Genomic DNA, 20,552 nt, shown 5'->3' on the forward strand with positions numbered 1-20,552 from the left:
GGACAGAGAAAAAACCTAAGACCACACCAACAGTCAAGACTAGATGTTACAAAGATAACAAAAAGATAGAACTAAAGGCTCTGTATCTGAATGCATGTAGCATTCATAACAAAGTAGATGAACTGATAGCGCACATTGAAGTAAAGGCCTGCTTGGGTCTGCAAAAAAAAAACCCCGACCCGAGCCCTGCAGAACCACATCCGACCCGAGCCCGACCCAGCCCAAGTCCTTCCATTTTTTCCCGCGCCCGACCCAACCACCAGTTAACTGATCTTATGTTTTTCACTTTGTTGTTGATCTGCACAAGCTTAAAAAAACTGTAACAAAACCACCTTTCTAGTCCAAAAATTAAATTAACATTGTAACCACTTATCTGTGATAGAGCATGTCCGACCCGGCCCAACCTGAGCCCGAATGCCGGACCCAGAAGTGCGACTCGACCCGACACATGTCGTCGGGTGTGGGTCGGGTAGCAGGCCTTTACATTGAAGTAAATAAATATGATCTGATAGCCATTACAAAGACGTGGCTGCAGGAGAACAAGGATTGGATCCTGAATATTGAGGGGTATATGATATTCAGAAGAATAGGAAGCTAGGTAAAGGTGGCGGGGTAGCACTGTTAATCAAGGACGGCATTGGTGCAATAGTTAGATATGACCTTGGTTCAGGAGAACAGGATGGAGATGAGGAATAGTAGGGGAAAGAAGTCACCAGTGGGAGTGGTGTACAGGCCCCCAAACAGTAATCACAATGTAGGACGAAGTGTATAAGAAGAAATATTGGGTGCTTGTGATAAAGGGACAGCAATAATCATGGGTGATTTTAAACTACATATACACTGGAAAAATCAGATTGGCAATAGTAATCTGGATGGGGAGTTCATAGAATGTTTTCGAGATGGTTACTTAGAGTAGCACGTTCTGGAACCAACCAGAGAGCAGGTTATATTAGTCTTGGTATTGTGTAATGTGACAGGATTAATTAATGACCCCAGAGTAAAGGCACCTCTAGGTAGCAGTGACCACAATATGATTGAATTTTACATCCAGTTTGAAAGAGAGAAGAGTGGGTCTAAAACTAGTATTTTAAATGTAAATAAGGACAACTATGTGGGCATGAAAGCTGAGCTAGCTGAAGTGAACTGGATTACTAGGCTAGGAGATAGATCAATAGAGAAGCAGTGGCAGACATTTAAGGGGCTATTTCGGAACACTCAGATAAGTATATTCCTACAGTAAAGAAAAATTCTAAGGGGAGGACCCACCATCCGTGGTTAACTAAAGAAGTTAAAGAAAGCATCAAACTTGAGGAAAAAGCATATAATTGCGCAAAGATGAGTGGCAGGTCAGATGATTGGTCAGAATATAAAGAACAGCAGAGAGTGACTAAAAGGTTAATCAGGAGAAATAAATTAGAGTATGAGAGCGAGCTAGCTAGAAATGTAAAAACAGATAGCAAGAGTTTCTTGTTAATTTTTCAAAATTCGTGAGATTCTGGAATGGTTACATCAGACTGGAAAGTAGCAAATATAACCCCTCTATTCAAGAAGGGGGGAGGCAGAAAACAGGTAACTATAGGCTAGTTAGCTTGATGTCTGTCATGGGGAAGGTGTTAGAATTGTTCATTAAGGAGGCTATAGCTGGACACTTCGAAAAACTCAAGGTAATCGGGAATAGTCAGCATGGTTTTTCGAAACGGAAATCATGTTTAATCAATTTATTGGAGTTCTTTGAAAGAGTAACATGCACTGTGGATAAAGGGGAGCCTGTTGACGTACTATATGTGGATTTCCAGAAGGCGTTTGACAAGGTGCCACACAAAGGTTATTGTGCAAAGTAGGAGTTCATGGTGTAGGGGTACACATAGAAGATTGGCTGACTGGTAGAAAATGGAGAATATGCATAAGTGGGTCCTTTTCTGATTAGCAGAATGTGATGAGTGGAGTCCTGTAGGGGTTTGTGCTGGGGCCTCAACCTTTTACAATTTATATCAATGACTTAGATGAGGGGAGCGATGTCATGGTAGCTAAGTTTTGCAAATGACATAAAGATAGGTAGGAAAGTATGTTGTGAAGAGGACATAAGGAGGTTGCAGACCGATATGGATAGGTTGAGTGAGTTGGCAAAATCTGGCAGATGGAGTATAATGTGGAAAAATGTGAAGTTGTTCACTTGAGCAGGAAGAATGAAAAAGCAGAGTATTACTTAAATGGAGAACAACTGCAGAATTTCTAGGTGCAGAGGGATCTAGGTGTTCTAGTGCATGAGTCACAAAAAGTTAGTATGCAGGTACAGCAAGTAATAAAGAAGGCTAATGGATTGCTATTCTTTACTATGAGAGGAATTGAAAATGAAGGTAAGGATGTTTTTTTTTTAGATTAGAGATACAGCACTGAAACAGGTCCTTCGGCCCACCGAGTCTGTGCCGAACATCAACCACCCATTTATACTAATCCTACACTAATCCCATATTTCCCTACCACCTACATATACTAGTGACAATTTATAATGGCCAATTTACCTATCAACCTGCAAGTCTTTTGGCTTGTGGGAGGAAACCGGAGCACCCGGAGAAAACCCACGCAGACACAGGGAGAACTTGCAAACTCCACACAGGCAGTACCCGGAATCGAACCCGGGTCCCTGGAGCTGTGAGGCTGCGGTGCTAACCACTGCGCCACTGTGCCACCCAGGTGCAGTAAGGGGTGATGCACAGTCAAATATAAAAGAGAAACTGAGAAGATTGTCCTTTGAAGAGACATTGAGTAGAATGGAAGTTTAGAAGAATGAGAGGTGATCTCATTGAAACATATAAGATTCTGAGAGGGCTAGACAGAGTAGATGCTGAGAGATTGTTTCCGTTGGTTTAGAGAGTCTGGAACTAGGGGGCATAGTCTCAGCATAAGGGGTTGGCCATTTAGGTCTGAAATTAGAAGAAATTTCTTCACTAAGAAGGTTGTGAATCTTTGGAATTCTCTATCTCCCCTTGACATTCAATGGCATTACCATCGCTGAATCCCCCATTATCAACATCCTAGGGGCTACCATTGACCAGACACTGAACTGGAGTAGCCATATAAATACCATAGCTGCAAGAGCAAGTCAGAGGCTAGGAATCCTGTGGCGAGTAACTCACCTCCTGACTCCCCAAAGCCTGTCCACCATCTACAAGGCACAAGTCAGGAGTGTGATGGAATACTCTCCACTTGCCTGGATGGGTGCAGCTCCAACAACACTCAAGAAGCTCGACACCATCCGGAACAAAGCAGCCCATTTGATTGGCACACCTTGCACAACATTCACTCCCTCCATCACCGACGCACAGTGGCAGCAGTGTGTACCATCTACAAGATGCACTGCAGCAACGCACCAAAGCTCCTTAGACAGCACCTTCCAAACCCGCGACCTCTACCACCTCAAAGGACAAGAGCAGCAGATGCATGGGGACATCACCACCCGCAAGTTCCCGTCCAAGTCACACACCATCCTGACTTGTAACTAGATCGCCGTTCCTTCACTGTCGCTGGGTCAAAATCCTGGAACTCCCTTCCTAACAGCACTGTGGGTGTACCTACCTCACATGGACAGCAGCGGTTCAAGAAGGCAGCTCACCACCACCTTCTCAAGGGCAATTAGGGATGGGCAATAAATGCTGGCATAGCCAGTGATGCCCACATCCCATGAATGAAGAAAGAAAAACGCAGATGGCAGTGGATGTTCAGCTGTTCAAGACCGAGATTGATAGATTTTTGGACTAAGGGAGTGGAGGAATATAGGGATAGGGCAGGAAAGAGGAGTTGAGGTCAAAGATCACCCATGATCTTATTGCTTGACGGAGTAGGTTCGTGGGGTTGTCTGGCCGGTCCTGATCCTAATTCTTATGTTCTGTTGTTCTTGCAATTATGTAAGCAGTAATGGACTCTGAAAGTGGAGAATTCTGGATAACATGGTTACTGGCCCTGTATTTTCATTGGTGGAACTTTGGTTTGAATCCAGCCCAGTCACTGCTCTTAATACATTTTGAGCCTTTGAATCTATTTAAGTGTGGGAAGTATAATGAGCCGGAGGACTCCCCGACCCACTGCACTTGTGACCAGCTGCGCCCCCACCCTAACCCACTGCTGCTCCGCCCTGCGCCACCCCTCAGTGAACTCACCTTTGGGCTACTGCCAACAAGACAAGCAGCCCGATATCCATGTCTTCAAATAGGCAAGCTGCCTATGAAGGCACGACAGGCACTAGCAACTTGCCTACATTATTGAAACAAGGCCCATGGTCCAATTACAGACAGCCTCATTAGTTGTGATTCTTGGCCCAGACAAGGAACCCAGATGAATTTCTCCCCAAAATACATGATTCCCTCAACATGTGGAACAGTTGGGAATAAGAGTCCATAAAAATTAACCACTGGATTGCAGTACTTTAAGGTTTGGGGAACCAGCTGTAATACTAATTGTAATGTGGTATGTGTACTGATCTTTACCTATTTGATTTCAAAAAAGCATGTTTTAATCCTGCAATTTCTTTACCTATTGAGAATTGATTTTTAGCATTGGCCTGTATTAAACTATTGGAAGTACATAATACAAAGCATCTTACAGAGGAATTAAAAGTTATTGACTCTTGCGTCACTATTTCTACATTTGTCTGATTTAAACATAATGTCCAAGGCAGATTAATGTGCACTGTGCAAACACTGCATTGTGAAGTTTCATTTATTAAATTTCCCATGTGATATGTGAAGTGATACACATTTTTTAAATGAAAAACAATTACTGGGCTATCTGAATGCATGGAGCTAAAAGAGCTTTAAATGGAATTGTAGATGAGTATTTTTAGAACTCATATTATTTGCATATATTTTCTGAGCCTATGTTGTATAATCATACTACTGCTTTCCTCATATGCTCACCTGCAGGTGCTGTTGATGTATGGAGCACAGTTCTTGCACAGGAACCAGTACATCATTATCAGCATAGCCAGGAGATACATGCTATAGCTATCGGATCAGACAACGCTGCAGTAGCAACTTCCTCAGGTTGTCAAGTAAGATTAGAATCCAGCGATGAGAGAGGATATTGGCGAAAAGCATACCAGTTTGAACTCCAGAAACTGGTGGGTTTGTGTTTGCATTGTATCTGTATAGTTCATTTACTAGTCACTGCTCATTGCCTTTTGTGAGCCCATTCATTATCACAGATTCATCAAGTTTGTCTGTCACTAATGTCAGAAATGCTCCATCCATCAATATTGGCGACCACGCTCTGGAAGTGGTTCAAGAGTTCACCTACCTAGGCTCAACTATCACCAGTAACCTGTCTCTAGATGCAGAAATCAACAAGCGCATGGGTAAGGCTTCCACTGCTATGTCCAGACTGGCCAAGAGAGTGTGGGAAAATGGCGCACTGACACGGAACACAAAAGTCCGAGTGTATCAGGCCTGTGTCCTCAGTACCTTGCTCTACGGCAGCGAGGCCTGGACAACGTATGCCAGCCAAGAGCGACGTCTCAATTCATTCCATCTTCGCTGCCTTCGGAGAATACTTGGCATCAGGTGGCAGGACTATATCTCCAACACAGAAGTCCTTGAAGCGGCCAACACCCCCAGCTTATACACACTACTGAGTCAGCGGCGCTTGAGATGGCTTGGCCATGTGAGCCGCATGGAAGATGGCAGGATCCCCAAAGACACATTGTACAGCGAGCTCGCCACTGGTATCAGACCCACCGGCCGTCCATGTCTCCGTTATAAAGACGTCTGCAAACGCGACATGAAATCGTGTGACATTGATCACAAGTCGTGGGAGTCAGTTGCCAGCATTCGCCAGAGCTGGCGGGCAGCCATAAAGACAGGGCTAAATTGTGGCGAGTCGAAGAGACTTAGTAGTTGGCAGGAAAAAAGACAGAGGTGCAAGGGGAGAGCCAACTGTGCAACAGCCCCAACAAACAAATTTCTCTGCAGCACCTGTGGAAGAGCCTGTCACTCCAGAATTGGCCTCTATAGCCACTCCAGGCGCTGCTTCACAAACCACTGACCACCTCCAGGCGCGTATCCATTGTCTCTCGAGATAAGGAGGCCCAAAAGAAATGTCCCTTAGAATGTTTAACATATTTCATGGGGTTAAGCAATCCAAAGCAAGAACAAAGGTCAATCAATCAAATGTATTTAGGAGAAAGATCAATATTAATAAAGTAATACTTACATTTATAGATACCCTTATTATATTGAAAGATTTCAAAAATCTTCAATTAATTATTTTTGGAATGTAGTGACTGTTATGAGCAAAGGTCATTTTCGTCCATCACAGCTCATGTACAATTTGTTCAATCCATTCAGTTTCCTAAAGGTGGCAACCATCTAACAGTGAATCTTCAAGAAGATAACACTGTAAAACATCTCCTTAATCCCTCAGACATAGTCATGCAAAGCTCCAAAATATTCATACAGATTTACCTCTCTGGGTTGCTGCATTCCATGTTCCCAGCAGCACAGAAATCATTGTGATCATTATAACTTATCCTTAAAATCTTCACTCACTTTCTCAAACAAATATTTATCAGTTTGCTTTTCAAAGATTTAATTGACACAGTATTGACTGCTTTTGCCAGGAGTTCATAATACCATGGAGAAAAAACATTCTTGTTTATATCCAGAAATAATGTGATGCTCTGCTGCTAAAGTGAAGATATAGGTTTGTTTAAGGATGTTAAGTAAACACTCTATGGTCTGCTAAAAAACTTCAGATGTTGTGGTGCTTGTCATTTCTGCTGCTCTGGTATCTTCTGTTGCAAGAGAGTTTGTACATTCCAAGTGACCACCTCTTTTTTTTCAAGTGAGAAAAGTATGGCTTAGTGATTGTGCTTGCACATGTGCAAGTAGTATTGCAATCTGGAAAGGTGGCGTAATTGTGATATTTAAGTGGAAATGGGGAGTGTGCATTCAAAGTAAGTGATCATATTTTGTATTGGTTAGTAGTTTTTGGAGAATTTGAAGAGAGTTTGAATTGAAGTGAATGATGTGTGGGAGGAGACTTGAGGATTTGGTGGTGGTTGTATAGGATAGAGAGTAGGAAAACTTGAGAGGTGAGGGTGGTAGGTTGTTAGGGCAGCTGTAATATTAAAGGGAAGTATTTGGGTGGAGCTTAGAAGTAGTTGGAGGGATGTGAAGAGAGTAGTAGTTGAAGAGGTGTTGGATTGGTGGGGAGAGAAGACTGATGTTAAAGTCAGGTGGGAGAAATAAAAGAAAAGTAATTTTTATTGTTAGTGTTTTGGACTGGAGCAAAGTGTATAATGGGGTTCCCCAGGGGTCAGTATTAGGACCACTGCTTTTCCTGATCTATGTCGATAACCTTGACTTGGGTGTGCAGGGCACAATTTCAAAACTTGAATATCACACAAAGCTTGGAAGTATTTTAAACTGTGAGGAGGATGGTGATAAACTTCAAGAGGGCATAGACAGGCTGGTGGAATGGGTGGATACTGACCGATGAAATTTAATGTAGAGAAGTGTGATACATTTTAGTAGGAAGCACGAGGCAAGGCAATATAAAATAAAGGATACAGTTCTAAAGAGGGTGCAGGAGCAGAGTGAGAAAGTGGTTAATAAGGCATATGGATTTGGGGCTTTATACATAGAGGCATAAAGCAAGAAAGGTATGGTGAACCATTTATGAGAATGGTTCCAGGGATGAAGGGCTTAGTTCCATGGATATATTGGAGAAACTGGGGCTGTTCTCCTTTAGAGATGGGAAGGTTGAGAGGAGATTTGAAAGAGGTGTTCAAAATCATCATGGGTCTGGACAGATTAATTAGGGACAAATTGTTACCATTGGCAGAAGGGGTGAGAACCAGAGGACACCGATATAAGGTGAATGGCAAAAGAATCAAAAGCAACATGAGGAACAAATTTTTATGCAGCAAGTGGTTAGGAATGCATTGCCTGAAAGTCTGTGGAGGCAGATTCAATAGCGGCTGTTAAAAGGGAATTGGAGTCTGAAGATAAAAATGCAGGGCTACAAAGAAAAGGCAGGGGAGTGGGACTAGCTGAGTTGCTCTTGCAGACAGCTGGCACAAACACAACAAGCTGAAAGGCCTCCTGTGCCGTAACCATTCTGTGATTCTGTAAGAAAAGCGTTTCTGATGTTTTAGTGAAGGACGAAATTGATTATTGATAGAAATGGCATTTTGAATGAGGATGCAAAAAGAGATCACTACAGAGTAATGGATACTTACTGGATTACATAATTTCAATTCAGGGTTGGGAGAGTGGCTATGAACCGGAGTAAATAATTTAGCCTCAAAGGGAACAAAGTGATATTTGGCAGTGAGTGGCAATAAATAATTTTGGGAAGAGTTTAGGAGAGAAGCCATATATTGCAGTAATGAACATGGACATAAAGCAATACATAACATCAATAAGGGGTAAGGAGATTAAGTTCTAGTGGAGGTTGGGTTTACATTGGCTGGGGCTTCCAGCAGGAAACAGGAGTGGAGGGCAGTACCAACCAAATGTTGGTAAGCAACTGACAATAGGCTGAAGGGGCACTAGGGATAGAACTCCAGGGGACTTGCATGAAGTGTAGGTTAAAGTTATTATCTAAGCGGGGCAAAAGCACCATTGCAGACACCATTTCTTCTGAGGAAGGAGGGAGGCGACAGTGCACAGCAGAAGACCCAAACTGGAAGCTGCTCCAAGACTCAGGAGCAAAGGTAGCCGGGAACAAAGTGCTGCATGGTGGCACCCAGTGGCCAAAGTTTGTATCACTGTGTCATAGTCTGCCACGTTAATGGGAAATGTATTAAAAGAGTGATGGGACATGTATCACTCGGCCACAATATGGAAAAATCCATGATAATGTTGGCATCTAATTTTTGAATGCAAAGATGACAAGACCCACTAAATATTGTATGAAAATTCTTTTTAAAAAAGTTCTAGTCTTATCACTGACCAAGCATGTCTGTCTTCTTTGAGCATCTTTGAAAAAATGGATATCTGCCCTTTTCCTCACAGCACAACTGCCTCCCAACTACTAGGGTCACTTTTAGACTTGCTGCTGCTAGCCCATGCCTATGAAATAGTGCTTCTTACTGTCCCAATCAAAATGATGTATCAGCATAAAGTGAACCTCACTCTTGCCAATTTTAACTAATGTTTCAACCCACACAACTTTTATTTCAGTTTTCTGTTTGAGTCTTTAAGTCATAGAGTTATACAGCACAGAAACAGGCCCTTCGGCCGTTGTGCCTGTGCCGACCATCAAGCACCTATCTAATCTAATCCCACTTTCCAGCACAAGGCGTTTTGCCTTGTAGGCTATGGCATTTCAAGTGCTCATCTAAATACTTCTTAAATGTTGTAAGGGTTCCTGCCTCTACCAACCCTTCATGCTCTGCTAACCCTTCCTCAGTACAGTATGTGTCATGGCCAGGTATGGGGGCTCTAATTAAAGCTGTAAACACTAAGAATATTACACATACCATAGTGAGTGCGATGTTGAGTTTTTGTTATGTATGAAATAGGGAGAAGTTATGTTCCTTGTTTTGCAATAACAAGTCAGGTTGTGACAAAGACCCTGGCCCAGTTGTTGTTGAAGCATATAAATAAATGCATTGCAAAATAAATTGCTGAACCACGAAGGGAGCTTTTTTTCTGACCAGGCTGGGCTGTACGTTGTTTAAAATCATTCATATGTACACAAGAACCGCAAGAGATGTGCTTTCTGTGCCATCGGGAATGAGAAGCAAAAGAACTAACAGGTGGCCAGGAAATTACTCTTTACATCTTATCTGCTGATGTTTTAGAAATGATTAATATCTTAACTGACTCACCATAGAAAAGCATCTGTTTGGTCATCAAGTGAGCCGACCGTAAGATCAAAATACTGGTAATTGAGGAGCAACCCTGTAACCCCATTTGCCTGCTTCAAACTTACTGAGCCATAAAATGGAGCTAACATGGGCCGTATATGGGTTATTTTCCCTTGTGATGCCGCTGAAAAGTATTGAGCATTTTTTGGATTTTTTCTTTGCTTTGAAACAGTTTATGAGTCAAGCTTTGTGCTATTTATTTCTTACTGTGTTTTTCTGCTTCTGTGCAACTTAATTTGCAAAAATATTTGTTACTTTTAGCCTAAATGTAACGTACTGACAATGTTATTTACTGGCTTTCAATGTAGACAGGTGAACATGGTGGGTGTTCTATCTAATGACTACTGTATTTCACTATAATTAGGGTTAATTGATTTCCTACATTACAACAGTGTCAAAACTTTGAGTACTTTGGCTATGAAGTGCTCTGGGACATGCTGAGGATGTGGAGGGTGCAGTGTAAATGCCAGTTTCCCTTTCTTTCATGGCACACTATCCAATTTATGGCTAGTGTAAGATTGCATGTTTTAGTTTGTGGGAAAATGGTCTGTTCTTGAAGCTGTCATTTTGCTTAAAGCACTGCGAACTGGTGTTGAGAAAATCTGAACTCTTAACAGTGACTGTACAGCAAAGACACCATTAAAGTTGTTAATTTATCTTTTCAAGTTGGTGAAGGCAGCAGACTGGCTAATATCAAGCTACATTAGTTATTTTCCTTTAAGTATTTACCAAAACTAGCATTTGATTATATATTGAGAAAGCAGAGACATAAAACTAAACAACCAGTGTATTTTTAAAGAAAACTGTGTGAAACATGTATTAATGTGAGCCCTGTGGTATATGCACTGAAGTTTTTCAAGAGAACAACACTCCAGTGGTGAAGTTTTTCATTTAATTATATAAGTCACTCATGCATCTTGCCAATTACCGTGAATATCACAGGTGTTAATTATTCCTCGAATCATTTAACCATGGTCACTCATTTAAACCTGCTGGGTTGCCATGACATCATTTTCTTGCCAAGAACTATATTGGTTTCATTACCTAATGAGAAGAATGTAATGCTGGCTTTGCACCAGACTGAATCTATAGTAACACCATTCACTCATGTATTATAAATTAAAGTGTTTTGATAAGATATAAGAAATATTCACTGCAGTTGAAAAGCAACAAAAGTAATACAGTCAACCTTTAATTATCTGCCATAACCAAGATTACCTCAGAAAGAGAGTGGATATTGGTAGATAATCAATAGCCCTAAATTACACTACAGATTGGTACTCTAAATGTTGAATGTGTTGCAGCCTGCCTCAGTCCTCTGTTGCAGTACTCCCATCCTTTACTGTGTTTCTGCTGGCAAGATACACTGGCACTGGATAGCTGATCTGCTAGCTCACAACTCCCCCATGTACCCGTTCATGACTGCAGCTGCTGGACCCGTCATAAGCCCAAATGAGCTAGCCAAAGTCAATATAGTTATATTCAACACAGGCTGCACTTGGTGGCACTGGAAGCTGTTTGAACAGGCAGGCTCGATATTGATTTTTAACTCGACAGCTCTGCAATGCTGAGTTTAACAGAGACTGCCAATAGGATAGCTGGAGGTGACCACATGTATCCTTTAGTGTCCACCTCTGTAGTTGGTGGGATGTTTCCTTGTTTTAGGCCAGCTTCCTCGAGTCTGTTGAGGTGGGGTTATGTGGTTTGTTTTGAGCTGGCATAAGCTTTTCCAATGCCAGCTGATCTTACTGCTGGGAGCAGAACAGAGAGGTGAGTGGAGTAGAAATAAAACCACCTCCTGCCAGTCTCTCATTATTCCTTTATTCTTGCAGATAATTGAGAGCGTGAATAATTGAGGTTACATTGTGTGAAAAGCGAGGGTTTAATTCACTTCCTAAAAAGTGAAACCACCATGTATGTCAAACATGCTTAATTGATACTTCAATGATTATTTTTATTTTTCTATGTTGTGACATGTAATCCATAAAACTGCTACAACCTATTTTTTTCCCATTATTTTATAGGTTAGCTATCTTCAGCTTATTCCAGGTGCTCTAAATACAGATGAAAACCAACCACTAGTAGCAGCAGCTGAAGATACTGTTTACTTACTCAACCCTTATACAGAGCCAAAGGTACTTCACTCCATATATGGAAATACAGTGACCTGCCTGGATGTATCCATTAATCGGGTTGCCTGTGGTGTCAAAAGTTTTGGTTGGATAATGAGTCATGGCAATAAGGTAATTTTTTTTCCTAATTCTTCGATAAATAGTAATGTTAAAAATGTGGCAGCAATTATGACAATATTTACTGAATTTAAAAATTTGTTGAAAGCATTGGTTAGAATACAGACTATTACACATAATGAATTGCGTTCCACTTTAAGCTTGTGTTCTTTGCTGTATTTATGTTCCAACCCATGTCTTGAATCATCTTGAGCTTTCTGTTGGATTTAACTGGCAATATTCTGTAGTATCTGCACTCCTTAATGGTATTCCTGCGAGATGTAGAATTATTTTAGTTTCCTTGAAATCCTGTTCAACTTAGAATGTTATGGTTTATTGGTAAGAAGTTAAGCGAAATTCTTTTTGCAGTTTCAGGATTGATCAGTGTTTACTATCTCCAAATTAGGTGTTAGTTCTCTCATGAAATGCTAAAACTAAAAATAAGGCAGAAAACAGATTTGTTACTTATATTTATACCCTTTGTCAAAGATAGTTGATTTTTTAAAGTTTTGTTTTTCAATGCAGAAACTAGGACTAATTTCATATCTACCTAGTGCTCTGAAAATTTTAAAGTTATCTTTGTAACAATATTTGTCTTAATACTCATCCAAGGTTCTAGAGCTGGGACACAGTGCTATTGCAAATAAAATTATACCACAAAATCATTTTAGAAAGGAGCTGAAGGCTAGGTACTATACTCTTGTAATATTTAGAGTGCCAAAAGCCTGGAAATCTAGACTAGTTTCATGACATTATGTTACAATAAATGCTGGTGAAAAAAAATTACATTCCTATAACTTCTAATCTTAATGATGAAACAACATTTTCTAGATGGAAATAAATAACATTTCACACAAGGACATTAAAGAAAATGTTAAGGAGAAGAAAAGCCCATTTGACAGAACTTGAATTTCTCCAACCTTTGCTTGTAGCTTACTGACTTTGTGTTTGAGATCAGTCTTAATCCTCTTCTGCATCCTTTCAAAAGCATATATATCATTTTTGTCATGTGACTGGAATAGAACGTAGCATTGCAAATGTGGTCTGAACAATCCATTGTAAAGTTTGGTTATAATCTTTCTAAGTTGTACAGTTGTGGCTGTTCCCATTGCTATTCTGTGTCTTTTAAATTGTTGTGGTACATTGCATAGGAAGAAAAGGAAAGTTGGCATTTATATCATGTCTGCAGGATGTTCCAAAGGACAGTTCAGTTTTGAAAAGGAAGAGACTATAGGAGTAATTTTAACTTGGGGTGAAGGTGTAAAATAGCAGATGTAGAAACAGTAACCCATATACACCTCTCCCCATTTTCCAAAGGAAAATCGGGTGTGATGTATAATGGGCAGCCGATCATATATCTCCCATTTTACACTATCTGCCAAAGTTAAAATTATCCCCGAGTACCTTTCTAAATATCTTTGAGCTAATTAATGTCCATTTGTTGTATACTTATGCACATTTTATGATTTAATATGCAATATTTTATATTTGAATGTTAAGTCTCATTGGCCTTTCTTTGCAATTCTGCAAATTGTTGGCTGCAACCTTTTTTTTGTATTTTCCACCAATTTGGCATGCTTAATATTTGGTTTAAGCATCTGCCTCACTTGTGTAGTTTAAGAACAGTAAGGGCCCGAACAATGGCCCATGCAGCACTTCTCCCCATAATCTGACTTTAGACCTCATTAACTGCTCTTTCACTCTCACAATTCCTTACATTTCTTTTTCTGGGATATATACTTGTTCTTGCATGGTCCCAACTGTGTCATAATCATAAAATATTTCTATATTGTATCTTGTTCATGTGGAATTGTAGCGAGGACAATATCCTACGATTTTAAAATGGAGTTCTATCAGTTGTTTTCCCTTTGTCTTTGTATTGGACCTGGGTTTAAGTGAGTACATGAACACTGTCCAAGCAGTAACACATTCCTAGCCCTGGAGATAACACATTAGCATGTTGATTGCATTGGTTGTTTGGTTAATACTCAAGCTGTTGAAATACTATATGTATACTAGTTGACCAACTGATGTAGCAGCAACTCATCAGAATGCTTTATGAATGGAAGATGATTATTGTCTCAAAATTAACACCTGTGACATTTTTAGTTAATTCAATTCAATCATATTTCCATGTCCTGAGCATTGAGAGAGGATTTATGGGTGCAAAAGAATGCACCTATGTCATTAAATGTCTGAAATAGATAACTTTAGATTCTGGAGAGTGTTATTTCCAGTTTAACAAGTAAGAGTTGTATGTTGTTCTGGCTTTGCTCATTTTGTTTTGATATGAATTTATTTCTTGAAATAAATTGATTTTCAGTTTTTGCCTGAACTAGATAGTTTGACAGGATGGTATTTTTCTGACTTTTGAAGTGGGCTCTCCATGCACTTTTCAGTGCAAAATATCTCTGAAGAAGGGTAATTGTTAATGTTGTAACTTGCTAAACAGTTCACTCTATTCATAAATTTGTAAAACTACAATTGCAGATACATGTGAGTTTGCTGAAAACTGCCTTGTTGCTTTAGCATACACTAAGAGTGCTGGGGGAGGCCTTAATTGTGACTATACTTAACTTGTTTGTCTATTCTGCATTGTAGTTTTAAAGGTGTCACTTTTTTCCTCAACCGAGATACCTCTAAAGTATATTCCATGCTACAATAGCCCAGGCTAAAATACATTAATCCAGTAATTAAATAAAATTTTATTGTTATATTTTATACCTTATTTATTGCATAAACAATACTGAATGGCAAGCAGTTGAATGCTGAATCTATCACACTCGTAGGACCTACTCAACTCACTAATAGGATAAATTATGTATACAGTAGTTTGCCATTGCACACCCCATATGTAAATCATAATGGATATCTGGCAGTGATTAGAAATCAGCAATCAAAATGGAACAGTCAGATAAAGTCAAAAACTACAAAAATAAGCTTTGAGCAGTTAAGTAACTGCTCTGGATTTCTCAGATGGCAATTCAGTCTTGGGATCAGTCCCTGGTATCTATAATTGTTCCTGGTAAACCTACTGTCTCAGTTTTATGTTCTGAGGAAGGTTATTATCTTAGTCACTTTCTGTTGCCACTGTCAGGCTGCCATTTGATGCATGTTGGCATTCACACAAGGAGATTAATGAATGTGACATTGTTGCAGATTTATAATGAAATTACTTCCAGCTGAGTGCTGGTACCTAATATGCGTTGTAAAACTTTCCTAGCAGCATGTTGCCTAGTGGTTGTCTAAAAATTCAGTAAGTTGCACTAATTACTGTCCCTTTTATTGATATTTTAGACTTATAGCTTTAAAAATTTTTTGCACCTTATTTTCAGCATGTTCTTCCCAATCAGTTCATGTAACTCTTTAACTTCCCTTTCTAGCAGTATACATCCAGCAGCTAGGATTTGTTATACAAAATTATTAGGTGCATATATACATTTTATTGATTTTTTTTCCCATTATATTCATCACTAGAAGTTCCCACTAAATGGGTAATGCCAAACACAATCTCTTAGTCAGTAAGCAAATTGTATTGTGGCTGAGGAGGTGTTTATCCTATTGATATGAACCAATGTTGTTATTACTTCCAGGCTAATAACACTTTCCCTCCAACAACCTACATATTACTGTAACAGGAATCTACTATGCAATGATAGGATTAATTCAGGAAAATTTCTTTAGCAGAAAATTTGCTGAAAAATAGGAATAATTTTCTGCTTTTGTTTTAATTGTAGTGGAAGATTTTAAAAAATGTAAATATTTCGAACAGTTTTAAATGATTGTAATTTGGTAGATTGCAGTGAAAACATCATGCAACACATAACTAAATCTCGAAGAGTAAATACAGTGTGTATGCATAGAAAAGGGTTTTGGATTTTCTCTGTCCATTCACTTTATGTGAGTGATGGGCTGAATGGCCACCGACTGCACTGTATAATTTTATTCTATGGTTAACAGAAGGGTTGACTTAACGGCAAGTGACTCAATCAAATTTCGTAAGTGGTGGGAAGTAATTCTGCATTTTGCTTATGTTTGCCACCTGTCAGAATTTTAATTACACTTACTGGTAAGTTTAATAAACAGTAGGACCTGGTAAAAAGATCTCATCAGGACGAGTATGACTTTCATTATAAGCAGTAGTATAAGATTAAACTGTATGTTTTTGATTTCGAAATAAGCTGTCGAGATGTGTGTCATGGAAGGTCGTATTAGATAAATTGTCTTCTTTTGTGTCTTCTTCGACACCTGTTTTTGGCAGCCTGTGATGGTTTATTCCTAACATCTCAAAACCGTTTAATCTTACACGACTACAAAGAGTTTTTATTTAATGAAAATCACCTGTAGGACACAGAATCTTTCAAATGTTGCTGATAGGTTTTGCATATAAGCAAGTGCACTAACATTTTATTCAAGGTGAAAAATACCATTTTTCAAGGTGAAAATGCCATTAGTGGGGTATAGGACACACTTCTACTTTGGTCATTAGTTATTAGCATCTAGCACTTCTGTGTCAGTTAAACTGAGCCAGATACAAAGTTCGCCTCCATCTACTCTGCTGTAACAATGTCTATTCTGCTTGAGCAGTGCACGCTTGCTTGAGGGCAACTTATGAAATTGTGCTGTGGGCTAATGTGTAGAAGGGATTGGATTGAAGCTGCAAAATCATTTTGCTTCCCCATCAGAGATAGGGTACTTTCATTCCACCAGTGGTAAGCTGGATTCAAACCCAGGTGTTAAATGTGCAAGTGGTCAAAAGAGTTTGGTGCACAAAGATTCCAGCTTACATTTTAGACATTTTTAAATTGTTTATAAATGTTATCAGAATTATACACACAAATCTCCTCCTGCCTGCTGTTCTATTTTCTACTTAGCAAAATACTACAATCCTACATACATTTCCTCACAAAAGTGGGTAAAAAAAAAGTACTGACTTTTTATTTTTCTGGTACATTGATGGCTGTATCGGTGCCATTTTCTGATCTCACCCTGAACTGGAAAATTTCATCGACTTTACGTCCAATTTCCACCCTTCTCTTGCCTTCACATGGTCTATCTACGATTCTTTCCTTCCCTTCCTTGACTTCTTAGCTTATCCCCAGAAATGGAAACAATCAACTGGTATTCACTATAAACCCACTGACTTCCATAGCTACCTTGACTACACTTCGTCACATCCTGCTTCCTATAAGGACTGTATTCCATTCTCCCAGTTTCTCCATCTCCATTTGTTTGGATGTTGCAACCTTCGAATATGTCTTTTTTGCTCAATTGAAGATTCCCCCCACTGTGATTGACGGGGCCCTCACGATGTCCATCCATTTTCCCACACTTCTGCTCTCTCTCTCTTTCCCCATCTCCCTTCCAAAACCACAATGGGGTTCCCCTTGTCCTCAGCTTCCACCCCACCAGCCTCCGTATTCAATGGATCACCCTCCATCATTTCCACCATCTCCAGCGTGATACCACCATCAAACACATCTTCCCATCCCCTCTCCTTTCAGCATTCCAAATGGACTGTTCCGCCTGCAATACCCTGGTCCACTCCTTAGTTACCCCCAACACCCCATTCTTTTCCTGCTGCATTTTCCATGCAAGCACAGGTAATGCACACCTGCATTTTTACCTCCTCCCTTCTCACTGTTCCAGGGTCCAAACACTCCTTCAAGGTGAAGCAGTGGTTTACTTGTACTTAGTTCAATTTAGTGTACTGTATTCTCTACTCAAAATGCAGTCTCCTACATTGGGGAGACCAAATGCAGACTGGGTGACCATTTTGCGGAACACTTCCATTCAGTCCACAAGTCTGACCCCGAGCTTCTAGTCACCTGTCACTTTAATTCACCCTGCTCTCACTCTGACCTTTCTGTCCTTGGCCTGCTGCAGTGTTCCAATGAAGCTGAACACAAGCTCGAAGAACAGCACCTAATCATTCAACTGGGCACTTTACAGCCTTCTGGACTCTAGATTGAATTCAACAATTTTAGATTGTAATCTCTGCCCCTATTTTGTTTTGCTTTTCTTTGCTGGTTTGGTTATTCTCTCTCTTTTCTCTCTCATTTCTTTTACTTTGCTTTTGGAAGGCAGCTATTCAGAATCCTGCTGTTCACACCTCATCTAGACATATCTTTTGTTTCTTTACTTGTCCCATTACCAATGCCTTTACTAGTGCCTTTAGCCATAAAAGTTTTGTCATTTAATCTCTCCTGCCATCCATCCTGTTACAAACCTTCCCTTTTCTTCTTCATCCCACCCTCACCATTCACTTGCTCAAAACCTATAACATTTCTAACTTTTCCCAGTTCTGATGAAAGGCCATAGCCCTGAAATGTTAACTCTATTTCTCTCTCCACAGATGCTGCCAGACCTGCTGGGTATTTCCAGCATTTTGTTTTTATTTCTAACTTTTTCTTTGTTGTTTCTGCATCATTGAAAGCTTGAAGTCTGCCTGAGGTTTGCTGATAGTGATTCTGATGTTGAGACTCATGAACTCAAAGTATTTGTATAAATGTATTCAACACACTAAACCACTTATAGACGTATAAAACATCTAAACCAAAATGTAACATACGTTCTTTTTGACCTTGAGCTGATTTTGCTTCTCCGCCCCCACCCCCCACCCCCACCACTACCCTTTCTTTTATTCTTTAATGGGATTTGAGCATCACTGGCAAAGCCAGCATTTGCATTGAATGGTGTCGAGTTTCTTGAGTTTTATTGGCGCTGCACTGATCCAGGCAAATGGAGAGTATTCCATCAGACTCCTGACTTGTGCCTTGTAGATGGTGGACAGGCTTTGGGGAGTCAGGAGGTGAGTTATTCATTGAATTCCCAGCCTCTGACCTTCTCTTGTTGCCACAGTATTTATATGGCTGGTCCCGTTAAGTTTCTGGTCAATGATAACCCCCAGCATGCTGATGGTGGGGGTATTCAGTGATGGTAATGCATCTTGTGTTCTTGAATGTCAAGGGGAGGTGGTTAGATTCTCTCGTTGGAGATGGTCAATGCCTGGTACTGTGCAGCATGAATGTTACTTGCCACTTATCATCCCAAACTCAAATGTTGTCCGGGTCTGCTGCATGTGAACATGGACTGCTTCAGTATCTGAGGAGTCAAAATTGGCACTGAATACTGCTATCACCAGCAAACATCCTCACTTCTGACATTATGCGAGTAGCTCGCCTCCTGTCTCCGCAATGCCTGTCCACCATCTACAAGACACAAGTCAGGCGTGTGATGGAATACTATCCACTTGCCTGGATGGGTGCAGCTCCAACAACACTCGAGAAGCTCGACACCATACAGGACAAAGCAGCCTGCTTGATTGGCACCCCATCCACCAGCAGTGCACAGTGGCAGCAGTGTGTACCATTACAAAATGCACTGCAGCAACTCACCAAGGCTCCTTCGATAGCACCTTCCAAACCCACGACCTCTTTCACCTAGAAGGACAAGGGCAGCAGATGCATGGGAACACCACCACCTGCAAGTTCCCCTCCAAGCCATTCATCATCCTGACTTGGAACTATGTCGCTGTGCCTTCACTGTCACTGGGTCAAAGTCCTGAAACTCCCTTTCTATCAGCACTGTTGCTGTATCTACACTCCAAGGACTGTAGTAGTTCAAGAAGGCAAGAATGCATTGGTTAGCACCGCAGCCTCACAGCTCCAGGGACCCGGGTTTGATTCTGGGTGCTGCCTGTGTGGAGTTTGCAAGTTCTCCCTGTGACCGCGTGGGTTTTCACCGGGTGCTCCGGTTTCCTCCCACAGCCAAATACTTGCAGGTGATAGGTAAATTTGCCATTGTAAATTGCCCCTAGTGTAGGTAGGTGGTAGGGAATATGAGATTACTGTAGGGTTAGTATAAATGGGTGGTTGTTGGTCGGCACAGACTCGGTGGGCCGAAGGGCCTGTTTCAGTGCAGTATCTCTTTATAAAAAAAAAGGCAGCTCACCACCACCTTCTCAAGGGCAATTAGAGATGGGCAATAAATGCTGGCATAGCCAGTGACTCCCACATCCCACGAACAAATAAAAAGAAAGATGGAGGGAAGGTCATTGATGAAGCAGCAGAAGATGGTTGGACTTGGGACACTACCCTGAAGAACTCCTACAGCAATATCCTGGGGCTTGGATGTTTGGCCACCAACAACCATAACCATCTTCTTTTGACTCCAACCAGTGGAGCGTTTTCCACCTGATTCCCATTGACTTCAATTTTGCTAATGCTCCTTGTTGCCCTACTCAGTCAAATGCTGCCTTGATGTCAAGGGCAGTCACTCTGACCACTCTTGAACTCAGCTCTTTTGTCTTTGGACCAAGACTGAGGAAGATATGGAGATGAGTGGCCCTGGTGGAACCCAAACTGAGCATTGGTGAGCAGATTATTGCTGTGTAAGTGCCACTTGATAGCACTGTTGACAACACCTTCTATCGCTTTGCTGATGATGGAGAGTGG

At 40.7% G+C, this 20,552-nt stretch overlaps 1 protein-coding gene across 2 annotated transcripts in view; it reads left to right on the plus strand.

The window, feature by feature from the left end:
• The window catches only part of fbxw8 (F-box and WD repeat domain containing 8), a 183,934-nt gene that overhangs the window by 108,988 nt on the left and 54,394 nt on the right, over positions 1-20,552 (plus strand). For both annotated transcript variants that reach the window (XM_068055169.1, XM_068055168.1), the window contains 2 exons: positions 4,920-5,116; positions 11,893-12,111. In XM_068055169.1, coding sequence (XP_067911270.1) covers positions 4,920-5,116; positions 11,893-12,111 — 416 coding nt within the window. The remainder of the gene's footprint in view (positions 1-4,919; positions 5,117-11,892; positions 12,112-20,552) is intronic.

Source organism: Heterodontus francisci, chromosome 23 (genome assembly GCF_036365525.1).
Source record: "Heterodontus francisci isolate sHetFra1 chromosome 23, sHetFra1.hap1, whole genome shotgun sequence".
In the NCBI taxonomy this organism is placed as follows: Eukaryota; Metazoa; Chordata; class Chondrichthyes; order Heterodontiformes; family Heterodontidae; genus Heterodontus; species Heterodontus francisci.